The sequence below is a fragment of the Hylobates moloch genome, unplaced genomic scaffold, assembly GCF_009828535.3.
Source record: "Hylobates moloch isolate HMO894 unplaced genomic scaffold, HMol_V3 SCAFFOLD_18, whole genome shotgun sequence".
Lineage (NCBI taxonomy): Eukaryota > Metazoa > Chordata > Mammalia > Primates > Hylobatidae > Hylobates > Hylobates moloch.
The window spans coordinates 32,657,270-32,680,537 of record NW_026652293.1 but is presented as its reverse complement, the minus strand read 5'-3'; the positions used below and the strand labels follow the sequence as shown (position 1 = coordinate 32,680,537).

The 23,268-nt window shown below is 39.3% G+C and overlaps 1 protein-coding gene across 12 annotated transcripts in view; it reads left to right on the top strand.

Moving 5' to 3' along the window:
- TUT4 (terminal uridylyl transferase 4) overlaps positions 1-23,268 on the top strand; it is a 132,488-nt gene that overhangs the window by 97,247 nt on the left and 11,973 nt on the right. For 8 of the 12 annotated variants that reach the window (XM_058430352.1, XM_058430344.1, XM_058430351.1 and 5 more), the window contains 7 exons: positions 11,672-11,749; positions 11,896-12,073; positions 12,335-12,382; positions 12,470-12,552; positions 19,851-19,966; positions 21,188-21,402; positions 22,736-22,836. In XM_058430352.1, the coding sequence (XP_058286335.1) occupies positions 11,672-11,749; positions 11,896-12,073; positions 12,335-12,382; positions 12,470-12,552; positions 19,851-19,966; positions 21,188-21,402; positions 22,736-22,836 (819 nt within the window). The remainder of the gene's footprint in view (positions 1-11,671; positions 11,750-11,895; positions 12,074-12,334; positions 12,383-12,469; positions 12,553-19,850; positions 19,967-21,187; positions 21,403-22,735; positions 22,837-23,268) is intronic. The other 4 variants (XM_058430346.1, XM_058430350.1, XM_058430347.1 and 1 more) reach the window with 2 other exon arrangements.

Here is a 23,268-nt window from a genome sequence, read left to right as displayed (position 1 = left end):
CTTGTAGCCAGCCATGAACTCATATATTTTATAGTCTCCAAGATGCAAGTACACAAGTTTCTTCTTTCTAGAATATTTTCCCTCCTGTTGCCTGGCAATGAAGATTGATTTATTCTTATGTATACTTTGGTCAACCTTGTGAATTGGTTTAGAATGAACCCAGGGAAACTCTTCCTTATCTCTTCTGAAGTCATATTAATTACATTAAACATAAGAATGTACATTGAAAGAAACAGATTATACTTATTCACTCAGAATTGGTGACTTATAAAGTTGATTTTTGTAGTCAATTTATACTCTCTGAAATTGGTACAAAGGAGATATTAATCATCCATCTGTTCCTCCTGATTCTTGGCACAAAGTAGATTTGTAGGCGTTAGGGAGGATCCAATTCAAATTTTTTAGACTGGTGACTATTTTTAGTTAGGAGACAAGCATCAGACTTGGTTGGAAAAGTCACATATTCTGGTTTCACGTAAATTTTGATAGTTATGGCAAAGAAGAAAATCACAAAATAGGCCAGGCCCGGTGGCTCACGCCTGTAATCCCAGCGCTTTGGGAGGCCGAGGCGGGCAGATCACGAGGTCAAGAGATCGAGACCATCCTGGCCAACATGGTGAAACCTCCTCTCTACTAAAAATATAAAAATTAGCTGGGCGTGGTGGTGTGTGCCTGTAATCCCAACTACTCGGGAGGCTGAGGCAGGAGAATTGCTTGAACCTGAGAGGCGGAGGTTGCAGTGAACTGAGATCACACCACTGCACTCCCGCCTGGTGACAGAGAGGGAGAGTCCGTCTCAAAAAAAAAAAAAAAAGGAAAAAAAAGAAAAATCACAAAATTATAAGCCATATAGTAGATGTCAGATAGCCTTACTAAGTTTTAAGAAGTTCTAATGAATATATATGGTTTTACCAGCGTTTCCTTCCCTGTTTTAAACAACGAATGGGAATCCTTTCCTAGCCAAAGATTTAAGTTGCTGAATCTGTGTTGGGTGATGTATGTTTGGGTGTGTTTTTAAAGTATTTTTTCAGAGCACTTTTAAGTTCACAGCAAAATTGAGAGGACGGTAAAGAGTTTCCAACATACCTCCTGTACCCACACATGCATAGCCTCCCCCATTATTAACCCCACCAGAGTGGTACATTTTTTACAACTGATGAACCTACATTGACATATAATCACCCCAAGTCCATAGTTTGCAATTAACATTTATTCTTGATGTTGTATATTCTAAGGGTTTGGACAATATATAATGATGTACACATTTTATCATAATCAATGATACATCAATATATGCCATTACAGTATCATACAATTTTCAGTGCCTTAAGAATTTTTGTACTTTGCCTAGTCATCCTCCCCTCAACCCCTGGCAACCACTAATCTTTGTGCTGTCTTCATAGTTCTGACTTTTCCAGAATATCATATTGTTGGAATCATACAGTATGTAGCTTTTTCAGATTGACTTCCATCACTCAGTGATATGTGTTTAAATTTCCTCCATGTCTTTTCATGGCTTGATAGCTCATTTCTTTTTCTGTTTTTTTAATTTTTAAATGTTCAGACTTTTTTGTTGAACCTCTAAATCTATTTTATCTTTTTTTTTTTTCTTTTTTTGAGACACAGTCTCACTCTGTTGCCCAGGCTGGAGTGCAGTGGCACGATCTCAGCTCACTGCAACCTCCACCTCCAGGGTTCAAGCGATTAAAGCGATTCTCTTGCCTAAGCCTCCTGAGTAGCTGGGATTACAGGCGTGCACCACCATGCCCTACTGATTTTTGTATTTTTAGTAGAGTGGGGTTTTACTATGTTGGCCAGGCTGGTCTCTAATGTCTGACCTCAGGTGATCCACCCGTCTCGGCCTCCCAAAGTGCTGGGATTACAGGCATGAGCCACCATTCCTGGCCTATTATTTCTTTTTAGTGCTCAGTAATATTCCGTTGTTGGGATGTACCACAGTTTATTCAGTCACATATGGAAGAACATCTGTGTTACTTCCAAGTGTTGGCTATTAAGAATGAAGCTGTTACAGACATCTGTGTGCAAGTTTTTGTATGGACATAGTTTTCAAGTCTTTTGGGTGAATACGAAGGAGTCACATTGCTGAATCATACGTACGAGTATGTTTAGTTTTGTAAGAAATGGCCAACTGTTTTCCAAAGTGGCTGTACCAGTTTGCATTTCTACCAGCAATGTGTGAGAGTTCCTGTTGCTGCACATCCACCCAGCATTTGAGTACTTGTCCATGTTCCAAATTTTGGCCATTCTCTTTGGTGTGTAGTAGTCTTTCTTTGTTTTCTTAGGTGTATAATTGTCTGTCCGTCCGTCCGTCCATCCTCCCTCCCCCCCGCCCTCCCCTCCCTTCCTCTCCCCCCGCCCTCCCCTCCCTTCCTCTCCCCTCCCTCTTTTTTTTTTTTTTGAGACGGACTCTTGCTCTGTCGCCCAGGCTGGAGTGCAGTGGCACAATCTTGGCTCACTGTAAGCTCTGCCTCCCGGGTTCACGCCATTCTCCTGCCTCAGCCTCTCCGAGTAGCTGGGACTACAGGTGCCTGCCACCGCGCCTGGCTAATTTTTTTGTATTTTTAGTAGAGATGGGGTTTCACTGTGGTCTCGATCTCCTGACCTCATGATCCGCCCTCCTCGACCTCCCAAAGTGCTGGGATTACAAGCGTGAGCCACCGCGCCCGGCCTTTTTTTTTTTTTTTTTTTTAAGATAGTGTCTCTCTTGTTGCTGCCCAGGCCGGACTGTAGTGGTGTAGTCACGGCTCCCTGCAGCCTCAACTTCCCAGGCTAAGGTGATTCTCACACCTCAGCCTCCTGAATAGCTGGGACTACGGGTGCACACCACCAAGCCCAGCTAATTTTTTATATATTCAGTAGAGATGGGATTTTGCCATGTTGCTTATTAGGCTGGTCTCGAACTCCTGGGCTCAAGCCCACCTCGGCCTTTCAAAGTGTTGAGATTACTTTTAATGGCAAAACCGCAATTACTTTTGCATCAATCTAATATTTTGTTTTATTTATCTATTTATTTATTTTTGAGAGAGGGTCTTGCTCTGTTGCCCACGCTAGATTACAGTGGCACAATCTCCAGTCACTGCAACCTCCACTTCCTGGGCTCAAGTGATCCTCCTACATAAGCCTCCCAAGTAGCGGGGATTACGGACATGAGCCACCATGTCTGGCTAATTTTTGTATGTTTTATAGAGAGAGGGTTTCCCCATGTTGCCCAGGTTGGTCTCGAACTCTGGGCTCAAGTAATTTGCCTGCCTTGGCCTCCCAAAGTGCTGGGATTACAAGTGTGAGCCACCTCACCTGGCCATTGTTGTATTTTAATTTGCATGTCCCTGATGACATTATGTGGAAATCTTTTCATATGCTTATTTTGCCATTCATATGTCTTCTTTGGTGAGGTTCTTTGGTCCATTTTTTTAAACAGGTTATTTTCTTACTGTTGAGTTTAAGGAGTTCTTTGTGTATTTTGAATAATAGTCCTTTATCAGATGTGTGTTTTGCAACTATGTTCTCAATGTCTGTGGCTTTTTTCTTCATTCCCTTGACATTGCCTTTTGCAGAGCAGAAAATTTTAATTTTAGTGAAGTCCATCTTGTCAATTATTTGTTTCATAGCTCTTGCCTTTGATGTTGTGTCTAAAAAGATATCACTATACTCAAGGTCATGTAGATTTTCTCTTGTGTATTCTTCCAGGAGTTTTATTTTACATTTAGGCCTGTGAGCCATTTAGAGTTAATTTTTTGTGAAGGGTATAAGGTCTATGCCTAGATTCATTGTTTTGCATGTGGATGTTCATTTGTTTCAATACCATTTGTTGAAAAGAATATTATTTCTCCACTGTATTGTCTTTGCTCCTTTGTCAAGGATCAGTTGACTATATTTATGTACTATATTTATATACTTTTGGGCCCTCCACTGTCGCATTGATTTATTTATAATTTCACCAATGCCATACTCTCTTATTTGTAGTGGCGTTATAATAAGTCTTGAGGTTGGGTTGCACCAGTCTTCCAGCTTTGTTCTTCTCCTTCAATATTGTGTTAGCTATTCTGAGTCTTTTGCCTCTCTATGTAAACTTTAGAATCAGTTGGTCAATATCCACAAAATGACTTGCTAGAATTTTGATTGGGATTGAATTGAATCTGGAGACCAAGTAGGGAAGAACTGACATCTTGACAATTTTGAGTCTTCCTGTCAATTATAATGGAATATCTCTCCATTTATTTAGTTCTTTGATTTTGCTCATCAGAGTTTTATAGTTTTCCTCATGGAGACCTTGCACATATTTTGTTAGACTTATACCTATGTATTTCGTTTTTTGGTGCTGATGTAAATGGTATTGTATTTCTAATTTCAAATTCCACTTGTTCATTGCATGTATCTAGGAAAGTGTTTGAATTTTTTATATTAATCTTGTGTCTTGTAAACTTGCTGTAATTGCTTATTACTTCTTGGAGTATTGTTCCAATTTGGATTTTTTGCATAGATTATCATGTCATATGTGAACAGTTTTATTTCTTCTCAACCTGTATACCTTTTATTTCCTTTTTTTGTTTCATTGCATTAGCTAGAACTTCCAGTATCAGCATTACCTAAGACTTACCAGATGTTGAAAAGGAGTGGTGAAAGAGAACATCCTTATATTATTCCTAATTTTACAAGGGAAAGCGTTGAGTTTTTCACCATTTGAGTATGATGTTAGCTGTAGGATTTTTATAGATTTCTTTAACAAGCTGAGGAAATTTTTCTCCATTCTTAGTTTATAGAGAGGTTTTTTTTTTTAATCATGAATGGGTGTTGGATTTTGTCAAATGCTTTTTCTGCATCTATTGATCTGTGACTTTTCTTCTTCAGCCTGTTGATGTGATGGGTTACTGAGGAGAAAACACACACTCAAACCCAAAATGTTTTTTATTTCTTTTTGTTTTGAGACGTAATTTCGCTCTTGTCACCCAGGCTGGAGTGCAGTGTTGCAATCTTGGCTTACTCCAGCCTCTGCCTCCCGGGTTCAAGTGATTCTCCTGCCTCAGCCTCCCCAGTAGCTGGGATTACAGGTGCCCACCACCATGCCCGGCTAATTGTTTTGTATTTTTAGTAGAGATGGGGTTTTGCCACGCAGGCTAGTCTCGAACTCCTTACCTCAGGTGATCCACCTGCCTCAGCCTCCGAAAGTGCTGGGATTACAGGCCTGAGCCACCACGCCCAGCCCCCAAAGTGTTTTTTTTATTCTCTTACTCAACAACAATAATCACAAAAGACTTCTGTGACCGAATGTGTTGGGGGGTTTTCCCCACACACCAAGCAAGCAACCACTTCTGCACTAAACACCATGGTGTCCTCCAATTCAATTCTGGCACCGTCTATAGCATCATATTCCACTGGTTGAGGGCTCAGTCTCACAAGACTATCTCCAGTTTAGACACCAGTTGAAGTCTAGGCCCTCCAGAACTTCTGACTGACCAGCTTAAAGTTTGGGTTCCTATGATGACCTCTTTGGATTTGATTAATTTGCTAGAAAGGCTCACAGAACTCAACCATTTACTTAGGCTTACTGGTTTATTATAAGGGATATTACAAAGGATATAAATGAAGAAATACATAAAACAAGGTATGGGAGAAGGGATGAGGAGCTTTCATGCCCTATCAGGGCATACCACCATCTAGGAACCTCCATGTGTTCAGCTATCAAGAAGCTATTTGGACCGAGACCTTTGGGTTTTTATGGAGGCTTCATTACATATGCAAGATTGACTAAGCCAAGCTGTTTGCCATTGGTGATCAACTTAACCTTTAGCCCTTCTCCGCTCCCCAAAGGTTGGGGTATAGGGCTGAAAGTCCCAACCCTGTAATCATGCCTTGGTCTTTCTGGTGACCAACCCCTATTTTAAAGATACCTAGGGGCTGTCAGCCAGTAGTCAACTTGCTTGCGTACAAAAAGACTTCTCTTTGGAGATTCCAAGGATGTTAGGAGTTGTATGTCAGGAAATGGGTTTGGAGGCCAATTATAATACCACAATTACATCAGTTGATTTTCAGATGTTGAACCTGCTTTGTATAACTCTCTTTTGTACATTATTGGATTTGATTTGCTAATATTTTGTTGAGGAATTTTGCATCATTGTTCATGAGAGATTGGTCTGTAGTTTTCTTTACTTACAATGCAATGTCTTTGTCTGGTTTTTGTATTAGGTTAATGCTGGCCTCGTAGAATGAGTTAGGAAGTGTTCATTCTGCTTCTGTCCTCTGAAAGAGATGAGGCAGAAGGAACACTTCCTCACTCATTCTTCGAGAATTGGTTTAATTTCTTCCTTAAATGTTTGGTAGAATTCATCAGTGTACCCATCTAGGCCTAGTGCTTTCTCTTTTGGCTGGTTATTAATTATTGATTCAGTTTATTTAATAGATATAGGCCCATTCAAATTTTCTGTTTCTTCTTGTGTGAGTTTTGGCATATTGTGTCTTTTTTTTTTTTTTTTTGAGATGGAATCTCACTCTGTCGCCCAGGCTGGAGTACAGTGGCGTGATCTCGGCTCATTGCAATCTCCGCCTCCTGGGTTCAAGCAATTCTCCTGCCTCAGCCTCCCGAGTACCTGGGATTACAGGTGCCCGCCACCATGCCCGGCTCATTTTTGTATTTTTAGTAGAGACAGGGTTTCGCCAATGTTGGCCAGGCTGGTCTTGAACTCCTGACCTCAGGTGATCCGCCCGCCTTGGCCTCCCAAAGTGCTGGGATTACAGGCATGAGCCACCGCCCCTGGCTGGTATATTGTGTCTTTTAAGGAATTAGTTCATTTCATCTAGGTTATCAAAATTGTAGTTCATAGTATTATTATTCTTTTAATGTCCATGAGATATGTATTGATATCCCCTCTTTCATTTCTGTCATTAGTAATTTATATACCTTCTCTTCTTTTCTTAATTAGCCTGGCTAGGAGTGAATTGTTTTTTAACAAATTTGTTCACTGGATGATATTTAAAATTTACCATAAATTAATTAGGCCTGCCAAGGCCAGCATTACTCTCTGTATTATTATTATTATTACTATTTTTTGAGACAGAGTCTCGCTGTGTCACCCAGGCTGGAGTGCAGTGGTGCAATCTCGGCTCACTGCAAGCTCCACCTCTCAGGTTCACGCCATTCTCCTGCCTCAGCCTCCCGAGTAGCTGGGACTACAGGCGCCCGCCACCTTGCCCGGCTAATTTTTTGTATTTTTAGTAGAGATGGGGTTTCACCGTGTTAGCCAGGATGGTCTCAATCTCCTGACCTCGTGACCCGCCCACCTGGGCCTCCCAGAGTGCTGGGATTACAGGCGTGAGCCACCACACACAGCCTACTCTCTGTATTATTCTAATCATTGTTTAGGCTTTAAATAGGGATCATATGTACTAATTCTCCAGTAATATCATTTGCCACTTTGCCAGATACTATGATTAACAAAAATGGACCACAAATTTGATTTTCTTGGTGGTTTGTCTGTATTCTCTCCTTACCCATGGATTTAGGAGTCACTGAGGTAGCATGAAGTAATAGAAATAGCAAGGCATTGTATTTAGAGCCAGAGATAACTAGTCAGAATCCTAATTCTAACATTTTGGCCTTCAACAATCTGCATAAGTCTGAGTTTCATCATCATTAAAAATGTAATAATGATAATATTTCAGTGTTGATATGAGGAACAGAAACATTGAATGCTTTTGAATGTAGTAGGTGCGAAAGTAGACATTCATAAACAGTGCTTGCTTTTATTATTTTTACTATTATGATTTATGCTCATTAGCAGCATTATTACTATTATTATTGGAAAAATGTAGGTAGGACTATCATATTCAACTTTAAAAACTCTTTCATTATCTGTTTAACAGACATCTGCTTAATATTGATCAAACGAGAGACAGTTCATGGAATGTTTCCCATCATAATGAGGTTTGATTTCGGGGGACTTTGTGATATATATACACTGATGATACATGGATTTTTGTTTCTGGCGTTTTTTAATGGTTGTCATATGGGACCTCATTGTCCATTGCTCTGGCATCATTTAAGTATTGACCATTGGCATCAATTATCTTTTAAGGGTAAGGATATGTTTAAAGAAGCTAATGATGTCTGCCTCCATTTGTAATTAAGCTTTAGCTTTATGTGGCTGGGTATTACTAAGGCACAGCTAAGAGCATTTTTTTGATGGTCAGCAGTACAAAGTTCTTTACGTCAAAAAGAGCTGTCCTAGGCAGAAGATTTTTGCTCTAACCTAGCAAATCATAATAAGTAAAAGCAAATTTTCACATAAAAATTAATTCCAAAAGAGATTTGGGAGTGTTCACACATGATTTTATGAAAAATTTTTTTAACCCATGTCAGCTTAAAAATTGCAACTTAATGGATGAACCTTGAGGACATTATGCTAAGTGAAGTAATCCAGTCACAGAAAGACAAATACTATTTGATTCTACTTATATGAAGTACCTAGAGTAGTCAAATTCATAGGGACAGAAAGTAGAGTGGTGGTTGCCAGGAAATCAAGGAGGGAGAAATGGGAAGTAATAGTTTCATAAATATAGAGTTTTAGTTTTACCAGATGATAAGAATTCTGTGAATGGATGGTGGTGATGGTAGCGTGACAGTATGACTATACTTAGGCCGCAGAACTGTATGCTTATGATGGTAAATTTTATATTTTGTGTATCTTACCACAACTAAAATATTACAAGTTAGGCCAGTCTCAGTGGCTCACTCCTGTAATCCCAGCACTTTGGGAGGCCGAGGGGGGTAGATTACTAGAGGTTAGGAGTTTGAGACCAGCCTGGCCAATATGGTGAAACCTCGTCTCTACTAAAAAATACAAAAATTAGCTGGGCATGGTGGCATATGCCTGTAATCCCAGCTACTTGGGAGGCTGAGGCACGAGAATGGCTTGAACTGGCAAGGTGGAGGTTGCAGTGAGCTGAGATTGTGCCACTGCACTCCAGCCTGGGTGACAGAGCAAGACTCTGTCTAAAAAGAAAAATGCAATATAAATATAGCAGTACATATTAGAATATCACAATAAGATAAGAAATTTGGAAATGTTTAGGGTCATTCTTTACATAAATATGATTGACTTATTTGGTGATCCTTGTAATATGATTGACTTGTTTAGAGGGAGGACTGAGTGCTAAGTTGAAGATGATTCGTGTTGAAAGAGAACAGAGAGACAGCAGGGAGAGAGAGAGAGAGTGTGTGTGTGTGTGTGTGTGTGTGTGTGTGTGTGTAAAAGTGGACAGCATTAGTGCTTCTGAGGGCTGAAACAGAGTGGGGAGAATTAAACACAGTAAAACATGATAATTCAAAAGAGTAGGCAAAATGAGTGATGATTAACGTTTCAATGCCCACAGACCTACTCCACTGCGTTATCAGCCAACATAGTTGGGTTGGATCATGGATATTACTGAAAAATATGAAATCTCTTAAAAACAATCAAGATCTAAAGAGTTGGATTGTTGTTACTCAGAAGTATGAATTATCTGAAAACAGGGTTCTAAAGAGGTAGTTTATTTCAATATCTAGCAAATAAATCTGTGTTTACAAAACATGAAGTACCTATAATAGTGTCTGAATCTTTAAGGGTAAAATGTTACACGTCAGCCCCTTAATATCTTCACTTCTTTCTTGAGGTCAGAAATCCTATATCTTTTGTTTCAGATATTAATAGCTGTAATTGCCTCTTACTTTTTTTTTTTTTTTTTTTGAGACAGAATCTCGCTCAGTCACCCAGGCTGGAGTGTAGTGGCGCAATCTCAGCTCATTGCAACCTCAATCTCCTGAGTTCAAGCGATTCTCCTGCCTCAGCCTCCCAAGTAGCTGGGACTACAAGCACAAACCACCAAGCCCGGCCAATTTTTTGTATTTTTATTAGAGACCGGGTTTTGCCATGTTGGCTAGGCTGGTCTTGAACTCCTGACCTCAGGTGATCTGCCTGCCTCGGCCTCCCAAAGTGCTGGGGTTACAGGCATGAGCCACTGCGCCCGGCCTCAGTCTTTCACTTTTTTGTTTTATGAAATGTCAGAATATATGCTAGATGACTTTTGGTAAACTGTATCTGTTTAAGTAATATGTAAATGTAAAAAAGCAACTACTAGCCCTAGTCCCTGGAAGCTTGATTTCTGTTTAACATACTTACATAGTAAATGTAGTCATTCAACAAACATATATTAAGTGTTCTCTATGTGGCTTTGGTCTAGTAGGGTTCTGGGTTTCAGAGATAAGCCATAGTCCTTACCCACAAAGAACTTAAATCTGAGAATAAAATTGGAGGGGCCAGACATGTAGTTAATTTTATAAATCACTGTCACATCAAAAATGGAAATGGCCATTGGGCCCAGGCCCACCTTAACTAGTGGATTTAAATGGTATTGTGGTTTAACTGTATTCTGGGACCCATTAGTCAGGGTGGAGGGTAAAGAGAAGGTGGTGTGATATGTTTTCTCCATTTATAAACTACTGACTGACTAATTTATATAGTCTTTTCTCATTTTCACTGGGAAAACTGAGCACTTAGGGAGATGATTATCTTGCCCAGAATCACTATTCCTCAGGATAAGAGGCTAGAAATCAGGTCTCCTGACTGAATCTATTGCACCTTCCTACTTTATTGCATCTCTTTCTTAAGCCTCCTTTAGAATAAAAGTATCAATTACTTGTGGAAGTCAGTTACACAGACATCTTACGGGATACTTTTCTTCTTGTAAAAATAGCGTTTTTTTCTCCTTTTTTCTTCTCCTCAGGACAGCGAATTATTATTCATAATTAATAAAGTTTATAGTCTTTATCAAAATGTAAGGGAAAGCTTCCTAATTTTCCTTTTTTTTTTTTTTGTTTTGTTTTGTTTTGTTTTTTTGGTGAGACGGAGTCTCGCCCTGTCACTGAGGCTGGAGTGCAGTGGCACAATCTCGGCTCACTGCAACCTCTGCTTTCCAGGTTCAAGTGTTTCTCCTGCCTCAGCCTCCCGAGTAGATGGGATTACAGGTGCACGCCACCACGCCCAGCTAATTTTTTGTATCTTTAGTAGAGACTGGATTTCACCATGTTGGCCAGGCTGGTCTCAAACTCCTGACCTCATGATCCACCCTTCTTGGCCTCCCAAAGTGCTGAGATTACAGGCATGAACCACTGTGCCCGGCCCTAATTTTCCATTTTTACAAAATGATTGTCCAATTGCTTTTTAGCCTTATCTGATACAGATAAATGATTAAAAGTACTAGGTCCCAAAACAGTTCTGTTGACTTCCTTTGGGTGCACAATCAGTAGGTATAATCTATTTTGTATTTTTACATCTGTGATCCTTTGATGAAACTGCTGTTTCATCATGACTGCTGTTTCTTTTTTAAGTTTTGCTTCATTATTCTTGGACTGGATATGTTTTGATAGGCCAAGTAGATAACATCAAATGTATCATTTGGAGTTTGATGCTCTTAAGACATCCTTTTCCAGCTTTGGTCTTTCAGATACGTTTTATTCATTAATTTCTTGGCATCAAATTATACCATCATCGTGACATGTTCTTTTTGGAAGAAGTATTTTACTGTGTTTTATAGGTAAATTCTAAAATGGTATTAGAGTATTTGGACCTTTGGGTTGGATCACTTGAAATCTAATAATACAATTAATTTTTTTATGCAGATCTTTGATGGAAAACAGATTCCACAGAGAATGGTTGATGGATGGAATGCTTTTTTCTTTGATAAAACAGAAGAACTGGTAATTTTAAAATAGTTTTTATGTTCTAGAATGCTCACTGATATTATGTTAGCATTTGTTTAATTTAATAATTTTACTTGGATTTGCTGTCCATGTTTTGGATAGTACTGTATAGACATTGTTCTTTTCTCTTTTTTTATATGTAGAAAAAGCGTTTACCTTCACTTGGAAAGAACACAGAATCATTAGGGGAGCTTTGGTTGGGACTGCTTCGTTTCTATACTGAAGAGTTTGATTTCAAGGAATATGTAATTAGCATTCGGCAGAAAAAGCTGTTGACAACTTTTGAGAAGCAGTGGACTTCCAAGTGCATTGCAATTGAAGGTAATCATTTAAGCCGATATTAATTCAGGAGCAACCAAAATTTGGTCAAGGAAATTGAGGGGAAAACTGAAATACATTAGGATTTGGAAGCTTCTTCCTCTTTTATCAGTTTTCATCCTTTAATGTGTAATTTTAGAGGAAGAGTTTGCTGATTTGTATAGTCTGAGTACATATAAGTATTAGACTTTAGCAATGACTTCTAAGTATATTTTTATGGTACAGTGAATGTAATTCTTAATCATTGATATATTTCTTTTGTAGACCCTTTTGACTTGAATCATAATCTTGGTGCTGGAGTTTCTAGAAAAAGTAAGTTTTAAATATAGAGATTCTCTGATTTTAAAACTCTGACACATTAATGTCTGCATCTTTATTGTTTTCTTCTTTCTTTAATAGTGACCAATTTCATCATGAAAGCATTTATCAACGGAAGGAAACTTTTTGGTACCCCTTTTTATCCACTCATTGGCAGAGAAGCTGTAAGTTTACATTATATGAATTGTGAATCTTTTCTCTTTTTAAATAGAACAAGAAGCTTAATCGTGTTTCCAAACTGATGTTAGATATAGAGAAAGAGATCGTCATAGCTTTGTATATTTTTTCTTAATGCATTTATCATAGTCCATAATGAGATATATATTTTCAAAATTTTATTTGTTTAAACTATTTGTTAAATTCTGTCTTCTCCACTAGACTATAGACCCCACAAAGACAGGATTCATGTCTGTAAGGTTCACCTTTCTATTTCCAGTACATACATAGTGTCTGGCGCATTGGATATACCAAATAAGGATTTGTTGAGTGAATGAGAATAGATAGTCAAGACTCTGGATTGTTGAATTTTAGGTGCTGCTCATCATCCCTCTTTTATCTCCAGAAATCTTGATGAAAATATACACATAGAAGACAAAACCAAAGAAATACTTTATTATTTGTTGGGGCTTCCCTAATTTTTGTATAGCTTTAGTAAGCTGAATTAGATGGCATGGAACCGAGAAGTTTCCTTCTGCCTGAATTGGGTGGGAGAGTGTCACACATTCCTCTTGGTCACACATTGTCACACATTCCCTCTGGTTGTTGCCTGCTTTCTTATGGTTAGGGAGACTGCAGGAGGTTTTAGCTTCAGAGCAAGAGACTTAGAAGAAATCTCAAGAAAGAGAACAAATGTATTAGGGTTCTCTTAGAGGAACAGAGCTAATAGGATATATATATATCCTATTATATATATACACACACACACATATACATATATATACCCATATATACATATATATACACATATATACATACATATACACATATATACATATATATACACACATATATGAGTTTATTAGTATTAACTTACATGATCACAAGGTCCCATAATAGAGTGTCTGCAGCTGAGAGGCAAGGAGAGCCAGTCCAAGTCCCAAAACTGAAGAACTTGGAGTCCGACATTTGAGGGAAGGAAGCATTCAGCACAGGAGAAAGATGTAGGCTGGGAGGCTAGGCGTGTCTTGCCTTTTCACGTTTTTCTGCTTGCCTTATATTCACTGGAAGATGATTAAATTATGCCCACTAGATTAAGTTCGGATGTGCCTTCCCCAGCCCCCTGACTCAAATGTTAATCTCTTTTGGCAACACCCAACAGACATGCCCAGGATTAATAGTTTGTATGCTTCAGTCCAGTCAAATTGACATTCAATATTAACCATCACAACAAACATGCATTTACTTAGTGAATGTCCTTGAACTTGTTCAGTCCAGTTTCAGGTGTCTTATTTCTTGGGGGCAGAATAAGAAAAGCAGACAGAAGTCTTCTTTTCCCTTGGAGCACTGGTTCTCAGAGACTTTTATTTTCTAGCCTGTTATGGGGTGATAATAATTACAATGGAGAGAAATAAAATAATCGTAAAATTTGAAACAATGCAAAAAATGTAAAAACAAAATTACTGAAAAAAGGAAAAGCAAACAAATTTTTTTTTTTTTTTGAGACGGAGTCTTGCTCTGTCACCAGGCTGGAGTGCAGTGGTGTGATCTCGGCACACTGCAACCTCTGCCTCCTGGATTCAAGCGATCCTCCTGCCTCAGCCAAGAGTAGCAGGGACCACAGGCACCTGACACCACGCCCAACTAATTTTTGTATTTTTAGTAGAGGCGGGATTTCACCATGTTGATCAGGATGGTCTCAGTCTATCTCCTGACCTCATGATCCACCTACCTTGGCCTCCCAAAGTGCTGGGATTGCAGGCATGAGCCACCGCATTTGGCATAAGTTGACTAATATTTTAATTGAAATAGAAACAATGAAAAACAGATCAAAACAAATATGATGATACACTGATAAAGCATTTTACCTGAGAATTGTGAGGAATCCAACTATTTGTGTTTATATATGCATGTGTTCAGTAGGAACCTCACAGTATTGCATGCTGTCAGACCTTTTGGTTAATTTTTGTTTTTTTGATACAGGGTCTTGCTCTCGTCCCCAGGCTGGAGTGCAGTGGTGCAGTCATAGCTCACTGCAGCCTTGGACACCTGGGCTCAAGTGATCCTCCTGCCTTGGCCTCCTAAAGTGCCAAGATTTCAGGCATCAGCCACCATGCTCAGCCCCATGTAGTGACACTTTTTTTTTGGAGATGGGGTTTTTGCTCTTGTTGCCCAGGCTGGAGTGCGATGGCGCGATCTCGGCTCACCACAACCTCCACCTCCCAGGTTCAAGCGATTCTCCCGCCTCGGCCTCCCAAGTAGCTGGGATTACAGGCACGTGCCACCACACCTGTCTAATTTTTTTGTATTTTTAGTAGAGACAGGGTTTCACCATGTTGGTCAGGTTGGTCTCGAACTCCTGACCAGGTGATCCGCCCATCTCAGCCTCCCAAAGTGCTGGGATTACAGGCGTGAGCCACTGCTCCCGGCCTTTTTTTTTTTTTTTGAGACAGAGTCTCACTCTTGTTTCCCAGGCTGGAGTGCGGTGGCACAATCTTGGCACACTGCAACCTCTGCCTCCCAGGTTCAAGCGATTCTCTTGCCTCAGCCTCCCAAGTAGCTGGGATTACAGACACGTGCCACTACGCCCAGCTAATTTTGTATTTTTAGTAGAGACGGGGTTTTGCCATGTTGGTCAGGCTGGTTTTGAACTCCTGACGTTAGGTGGTCCACCCGCCTTGGCCTCCCAAAGTGCTGGGATTACAGGCGTGAGCCACTGTGCCTGGCCGAGACTTTCTAGTAGAATACTAAATTAGAGTCCTCGGTAAACTGGAAATGGGCCCGTTTTAGTTTATGCATACAAATTTTTAGTAATTCTTAATGCAATATATTATAATTACATATAGATGTCAAAATCTTTGGTCTTGAATGTCATTTGGGGCCTAGCAGAAGGGGCCCATGAGTCTGCTAATCATTTTTTGATTTACTTTATTCTCTTTCAAAAGTCAGTATGTAGTAATCCATAACTTGGATATACTAGTTTATCTAACTTTTCTTTTGATGGACATTTAGGTTATCTTCATTGTGTCAGTGTTACAACTTACACAGGTTGAGCACCCCAAATCTGAAGCCTGAAACTTATTGAGCACTGACATGGCCCTCAAAGGAAATGCTCATATGGAGCATTTGAGATTTCCGATTTTCTGATTTGGGTGCTCAACTGGTGTAAATGTAATGCAAGTATTTCAAAATCCAAAACACTTCTGATCTCAAGCATTTTGGATAAGGGATACTCAACCTGTATGGTCGAAAATGTCCTTGTACGTAGTCTTTCATGCTTATACTTCATACCTATTTCACTCCTAGTTACTGAGATTATAACAGCATGCAAGATAGATTTGCCTTATTTCCCTAAATTATGAAAGATAAAGATAAGTATATTTCCTGTCCTTTCATCTTTCTTGTTCTTTCAGTTATTTTTCTACATCATTATGTTCTCCTATATATTGACCCATTTTGTCCCTGTCCATCAGCTGTCTTCTGTCATTTTTCTTCCCCATTTAACTTAGATTTTGTCTGCTCTCTAGTATATACTTTGGCTTTTTTTTTTTTTTGAGATGGAGTCTCACTCTGTCACCCATGCTGGAGTGCACTGGTGCCATCCCAGCTCACTGCAGCCTCCGCCATCCAGGTTCAAGCGATCCTCCTGCCTTGGCCTCCAGAGTAGCTGGGATTACAGGTGCACGCCACCATGCCCAGATAATTTTTGTATTTTTAGTAGAGACAGGGTTTCACCCGCTGGCCAGGCTGGTCACAAACTCCTGACCTCAAATGATTGCCTGCCTTGGTCTCCCAGAATGCTGGGATTACAGGTGTGAGCCACTGCGCCTGGCCATCTAACATATATCTTGAATTCCTTTGTGCCACAGTCCTTCCTGTGCACTCTTCTGTATTGTACCTTATATGAATTCAGATATCCACCATGTGCCTGTCCTTGGGTAGCTGTACACTAATGGAAAAAAGTCAAAAAGCTAGACAGTTTTAAGTATATATTACAGTCATAAACGTTTACCAGCCTCAACTGGACTTTCAGTAATGTGTGACAGTCATATTTCTTCAGTTACCTTTAGCTCCTATTCTGTTAGCACTATTTCAGATTTACTTATTTTACTCAAAATGCAGTATGCCAGCCAGGTGCAGTGGCTCACTTTGTAATCCCAGCACTTTGGGAGGCTGAGGCAGGCAGATCACAAGGTCAGGAGTTGGAGAACAGCCTGGTCAACGTGGTGAAACCCCGTCTCTACTAAAAATACAAAAAAAAAAAAAATTAGCTGGGAGTGGTGGTGCACGCCTGTAGTCCCAGCTTGGCTGAGGCAGGAGAATTGCTTGAACCCAGGAGGCGGAGGTTGCAGTGAGCTGAGATTGCGCTACTGCGCTCCAGCCTGGGCAACAGAGCGAGACTCTGTCTCAAAAAAAAAAAAAAAGCCGTATGCCCTGCACTTTGTCCCACCTTTTACCTCTGCCCTTCTCACTCCAGTGGATGCTTTTCCTCTGAGACAGTACATAGTATCAAATAAATAGTCCTTTAGCTTTCTGCTACAAGATCTGTAAATCTACCTGCATCTGTAGGTATTTCTTCTTTATGAAAGATTAGTTCTTACATATGTACTCTAGATTATTCTATCTCCTCTGAATCTTCAACCTCTTCATCTGTGAAAGGCGTTTTTAGTTAAAATACATAAAATGTCATTGCAGATCAGCATTTATAGATGAACAGTTGCTCTCAGTTTTAATGATAGGGAACACTAACTTTGAACCCCAATTAAATAAACTATATCTCCCTCCAAAATAATTATATTCTTCTTAGTAGTAAACTTATAAAAGATTATATCTAATTATTTCTATTAGCATATTTAACATTTCTTCAATAAAATTTTTTGTGGAAATTTGCTTTCTCTCATTATGTAAGTACCTATATTACATCTTCAATTTTGTCACAGCACCTAAAAGATTTACTACCTGACTCTTTACAGAATAAGTTTGCTGGCCTCAGGTGTAGGCCACCCTAACTGGGGTGGAAGGATAGAGAAAAGTGGATTCAAGAGATATTCAGCAATAGAATGGATACAACTTGGTCATTAATTAGAAGTGATGGGCGAAAGAGAACAAGTTCAGGATGCTTCTTAGGTTTCTGTCTTAAGCAGCTTGGGTGAATTAAGACCTTTATGTTGTCCTGGCAAAAAATAGGATGATGATTTTAATTAGCTACATTGATTTATCAGTAGTAATGAAGAATTGTATCTGTTGTCTTTAAAAAAAAAAACACAAGATGGGCATGGTGGCTCATGCCTGTAATCTATTATTTTGGAAGGCCAGGGCAGGAAGATTGCTTGAGGCCAGGAGTTCAAGACCAGCCTGGCCAACACAGCGAGATGCTGTCTCTAAAAAGGCAAATAAAACCAAACCAAACAGCTTCATTGGAATAGAGTCCACATTATATACAACTCACTGTGCAATTCAGTGGTTTTTAATATATATACAGGATTGTGCAACCATCCCTACAATTTAATTTTAGAACATTGTCGTCTTCTTTTAAAATAAACCCTTGTCCTCATTAGCAGTCAGTTCTCATTCCCTCTCTTCCCCTCTTCTCAAACCATTAACCACTTTTTGTCTCTGTAGATTTGCCTATTTTGGACATTTCATATAAGTGAAATCATATGATATGTAACATTTTGAAACTGGCTTCTTTCATTTTAGCGTGATGTTTTCAAGATTCCTTCATGCTGTACCATGTATCAATACTTCATTCCCTTTTATGGCTGAAAAATATTCCATTGTATGGATATACCACATTTTATTATCCATTCATCAGTTGTTGGACATTTGAGTTGTTTCTACTTTTTGGCTATTATGAATAATGCTGTTGTAAATATTTGTGTGCAAATTTTTGTGAGAATGTATGTTTTTATTTCTCTTGGTATATACTTAATAGTGTAATTGCTGTGTCATTTTGATAAATTTATGTTTAACTTTTCAAGGAACTGTTTTCTAAAGTGGCTGTGCTACTTTACATTCCCACCAGCAATACGTATGTGTTCCAGTTTTTCTGCATCCTCACCAATACTTGTTATTGTCTTTTTAAAGCTATAGGCATCCTTTTGGGCATGTCTCTTATACTTTTATCTTTGAGTTTAGGGAAATGTGAAAATAGCTAAGTGGACATGTTCTCTTGACTTCCAGAAGGATGGACACTGTTAGGACCAGCTAGTCTTTGTGACAATGCAAAACTAAGCTAAAGTTTAGAGGGATAAGCAAGGTGCAAAGATAAAGCAGAAATAAGTCTGGTTCTAAGACTTTGGAAAATTATTTACTTCTTTTTAATTCCCTGCCTTTTCTTTAGGTCTGTTCCTCTTTACATAATACATGTTACATGTTCTTAAAAGGCTGTATTAAATCCAATCACATTTCACATAAACCAGAGAATTGCTTTTTTTGTTGTTGTTATTTACTTATTTATTTTTAGTTTTTAGAGACAGAGTTTCACTACTTCGTCCCAGCTGGAGTGCAGTGGCTATTCATAGGCACAGTCATTATGCACTACAGCCTCAAACTCCTGGCCTCGAGTGGTCCTCCCATCTCGGCCTCCTGAGTAACTGGGACTGCAGTGGCACGATCTTTGCTTACTGCAACCTCCACTTCCTGGATTCAAGCAACTCTCCTGTCTCTTCCTCCTGAATAGCTGGGACTACAGGCACACGCCACCATGCTCAGCTAATTTTTGTGTTTTTAGTAGAGACGGGGTTTCGCCATATTGGCCAGGCTGGTCTCGAACTCCTGACTTCAGGTGATCCCCCTGCCTCAGCCTCCCAAAGTGTTGGGATTACAGGCATGAGTCACTGCACTTAGCCTACAGGCAATTTTGTACAGAGAATAATTCCTTTCCAAAAGTAGCCCAATATAGCAGAAAGCATGAGTTTTGTTGTGAGACAGACTTAGCTCTACATCTTTTATCTGAGACTTAACCTATTTTTTTCTATGGGCAAATGACTTGAACTCCTGAATCAGTTTCCCCACCTATAAAGTGAGGATGAAAATAGTATCTACTTTATTGAGATTTTTCTTACTCATCTGTAGCATCTTTGTGTAATGTCATATGGATGTAACTTGGTTAGTACTATTAGCAACTGTGATGATGATGATTGTGAATCTTATTTTCATATCTTGGGTTTTACTTACAAGTGAAATATTTGTTGCTGTTATTTTCTTTGTAAAAATAAACCATGTTTGCATCTTGGTCTTCTTTCCATTTGGATTCAAAAGTTTTATAGTGATTCCTCCTAGTAAAATTGCATTTTCTCCCTAGGAGTACTTCTTTGATTCCAGAGTATTAACAGATGGAGAACTGGCTCCCAATGATAGATGTTGCCGTGTGTGTGGAAAAATAGGCCACTACATGAAAGACTGCCCTAAAAGGAAAAGGTTGGCAAATGTATATATATCAACATTTTGAGGAAAATAAATGAGAGACCAATTTGTAGCTATAATTATGTTCAGAAATGTTTAAGTGAGAAAGTTTAGGGTATTTAATTATACTTAAGGTAAATGTTCATTTGAGTGGAATTTTGTAATAGGGTAAGATTTGTACGTGGTATAATAGTATCTTCTAACATTCATTTGTTCATTTATCCATTAATTCACTCAGTTTTTTTGTTTTTGTTTTTGTTTTTATTTTTTTTGAGATGGCGTCTCGCCCTGTCGCCCAGGCTGGAGTGCAATGGTGTGATCTCCGCTCACTGCATCCTCCGCCTCCCGGTTTCAAGTGATTCTCCTGCCTCAGCCTCCCAAGTAGCTGGGATTACAGGCACCCACCACAATGCCCAGCTAATTTTTTGTTATCTTTAGTAGAGATGGGGTTTCACCAGTGTTGGCCAGGCTGGTCTCGAACGCCTGACCTCGTGATCTGCCTGCCTTGGCCTCCCAAAGTGCTGGGATTACAGGCGTGAGACACCATGCCAGCCAGTTTTGTGGTTTTTTTTAAATGAAGAAGTGTTTATTGACACCATCTATGTGTTGGGAATTGTTCTAGGAGAAATAAAAGTGACCAAGACATTGGGTTCTTGCTGAGGATCTCACAGTCATGCAAACTGATAATTAAAATATAATTAATGGAAGCTGTGAGCTATATTTATAGATCTTGGGGAATGTACATCTTCTATACTCCCTCAAAATATATCTACGAATTATAGTCTCCCAGGTTCTGTATATTGTAGTAGGTCAGGAAGATCTCTTTCTTTTGTCATCAAGTCTGGCCTAATACAAAAACTTGGAACTTTTGAGACAGAACAAACTTCCAGTTTCCATCACTGCTATTTACTGTTAAATTTAGTCAAGCCACTTATCTTCTCTAAGCCTCAATTTCTTTTTAAAACTGGAGATAATAAATATCAACCTCTAAGGATTGTTAAAGGTTTAAAATTTGGTATTTAAAAAAAATTTAATATAATATTGTTTTACAAAACTGCTGGAAAACCGAGTTCCTGCCAAATGAGCAGGTGTGCCATAAATGTTTGTTCCCTTGCCTTCAAAAAGACGCAGGAAATGATGGGCATGTTAGTCCTTTTGTTATTGTGAGAGTCCTGCATAGTTTATTCTGTGACTCACTTAATTTACAAGTCCCTAGCCCCACATTATTGGTATCAGCAGTTTACTGTTTAGACTAAAGAAGAAAGACAGTGAAGAAGAGAAGGAAGGGAATGAAGAAGAGAAAGATTCCCGAGATGTTCTTGACCCCCGAGACCTCCATGACACTCGAGACTTTAGAGACCTCAGATGTTTTATATGTGGAGATGCTGGACATGTACGAAGGGAGTGCCCAGAGGTCAAGCTGGCCCGTCAGAGGAATAGCAGTGTGGCAGGTAAATAGAAAAGGCCAAACATAGTTTCTGGTAGAAACGAAGTCATTTATGTTGCTTGCATGCTAAATGACCCTAATTCCTCTCTATTGCAAACCTAATTGTATGATTTTGGACCTTACAATTTCTTAAAGAGATAAAATTTAGACAATGAGGCTTTTACTTTGAATAGTACTTGCATAAGTTCATTATCAAGGTCTCCACAGTCTGTTGTATTCAATTATCTCCCTGTAAGTATTCTTTGGATTTTTTTGTTTGTTTGTTTTTTGTTTTTTTTTGAGACGGAGTCTCGCTCTTGTTACCCAGCCTGGAGTGCAGTGGCGCAATCTCGGCTCACTGCAACCTCTGCCTCCCGGGTTCAAGCGATTCTCCTTCCTCAGCCTCCTGAGTAGCTGGGATTACAGGCGCATGCCACCACGCCCAGCTAATTTTTGGACTTTAGTAGAGACATGGTTTCACTGTGTTGGCCAGGCTGGTCTCAAATTCCTGACCTCAGGCGATCCACCTGCCTTGGCCTCCCAAAGTGCTGGGATTACAGGCGTGAGCCACCGTGGCCAGCCTATTCTTTGGATTTGAGTCAGATTCTTCATCTATTTCTGTCACTAACATTCTTTACAAGAGACTTTTTTCCTAGAAACATATTGGAGAAATTATATTTCTTCCCACTGCTGCTGTGAGAGAAGGATACCTGTTCATGTTATATTTCACAAGGAATTTTGAGAATTAAATAGTAACCCAAGTAAGAGTTTATTGAAAGAAAATAAGAGAACATTTTAGAAGTAGTGATTTCCAGTTACTCAGATTCTTACTGCAGAAAGGTTTTTGTTTGTGTGTGTGTGTGTGTGTCTGTGTGTGTGTGTGTGTGTGTGTGTGTGTGAGAGAGAGAGAGAGAGAGAGAGAGAGAGAGACTCGTTGCCCAGGCTGCAGTGCAGTGGTATGATCACAGCTCAGTGCAGCTTTGACCTCCCAGACTCAAGTGATCCTCCCACCTCAGCCTCCCAGAATACTAGGATTACAGATATGAGCCACTGCACCCAACCAGAAAGTATTTCTCAAATAAATATGTTGTCTCCTTTAGAAAAGCAGAATGACATTTGTTCTTGCTTCTAGGATCGGTGTATTTTTTTTCTTGATCTGCTAGTTTGACAAATAGCTTTTAAAATTAAGTAGCTCAGTTGCTGCAAGTCCTTCGCTAATATACTTAAGTTTTAAAAGTCTAAGTTTATAAAATTGCAGAGATATTTGAGATTCTTTTACATAAGAAGGGAGTTTATTTATTGTCATTTCTCTGCTACTTTTCTTATCTGTTGATTTTCTTTGTGATGCCTTCTCTTAGCAGCCCAGCTGGTCCGCAACCTTGTAAATGCTCAACAGGTGGCTGGTTCAGCTCAGCAACAGGGTGATCAGTCCATAAGGACTAGACAGTCCTCAGAATGTGTAAGTATTCTGCCTGTGAATGTGTTAGTCTTGACTGATGATAGCGGTATCTTTAATGGGTGATAGTGTTTTCTCTGACTGGCAAATACGATCTTCCAGATTACACAGTGCTTTGTATATATGTCCTTGCTAGGCACATAAGGTGTAATGAGCATTCCTTTTGGAATAATGTAGATCTGGGTTTCTGTCTACAGAGAATCGACTTAATTTACATGAGCCTACTCTTAAATTGTACAATAACTACCTAATAAGATGGATTAAAAATAAGGTAATGACTTTGAGGTTTCAGACTTCGCTTAGTGGAAAAATGTCAATACCATTAATAAAAATAGACATAAAAATTGAGATGTTTTAGGCATTTAGTGTTGTTAGGGCAATATATACATGGCATTTTGCTTGCATGAAACTTCTGTCTTCTCATAGCTTGACCTG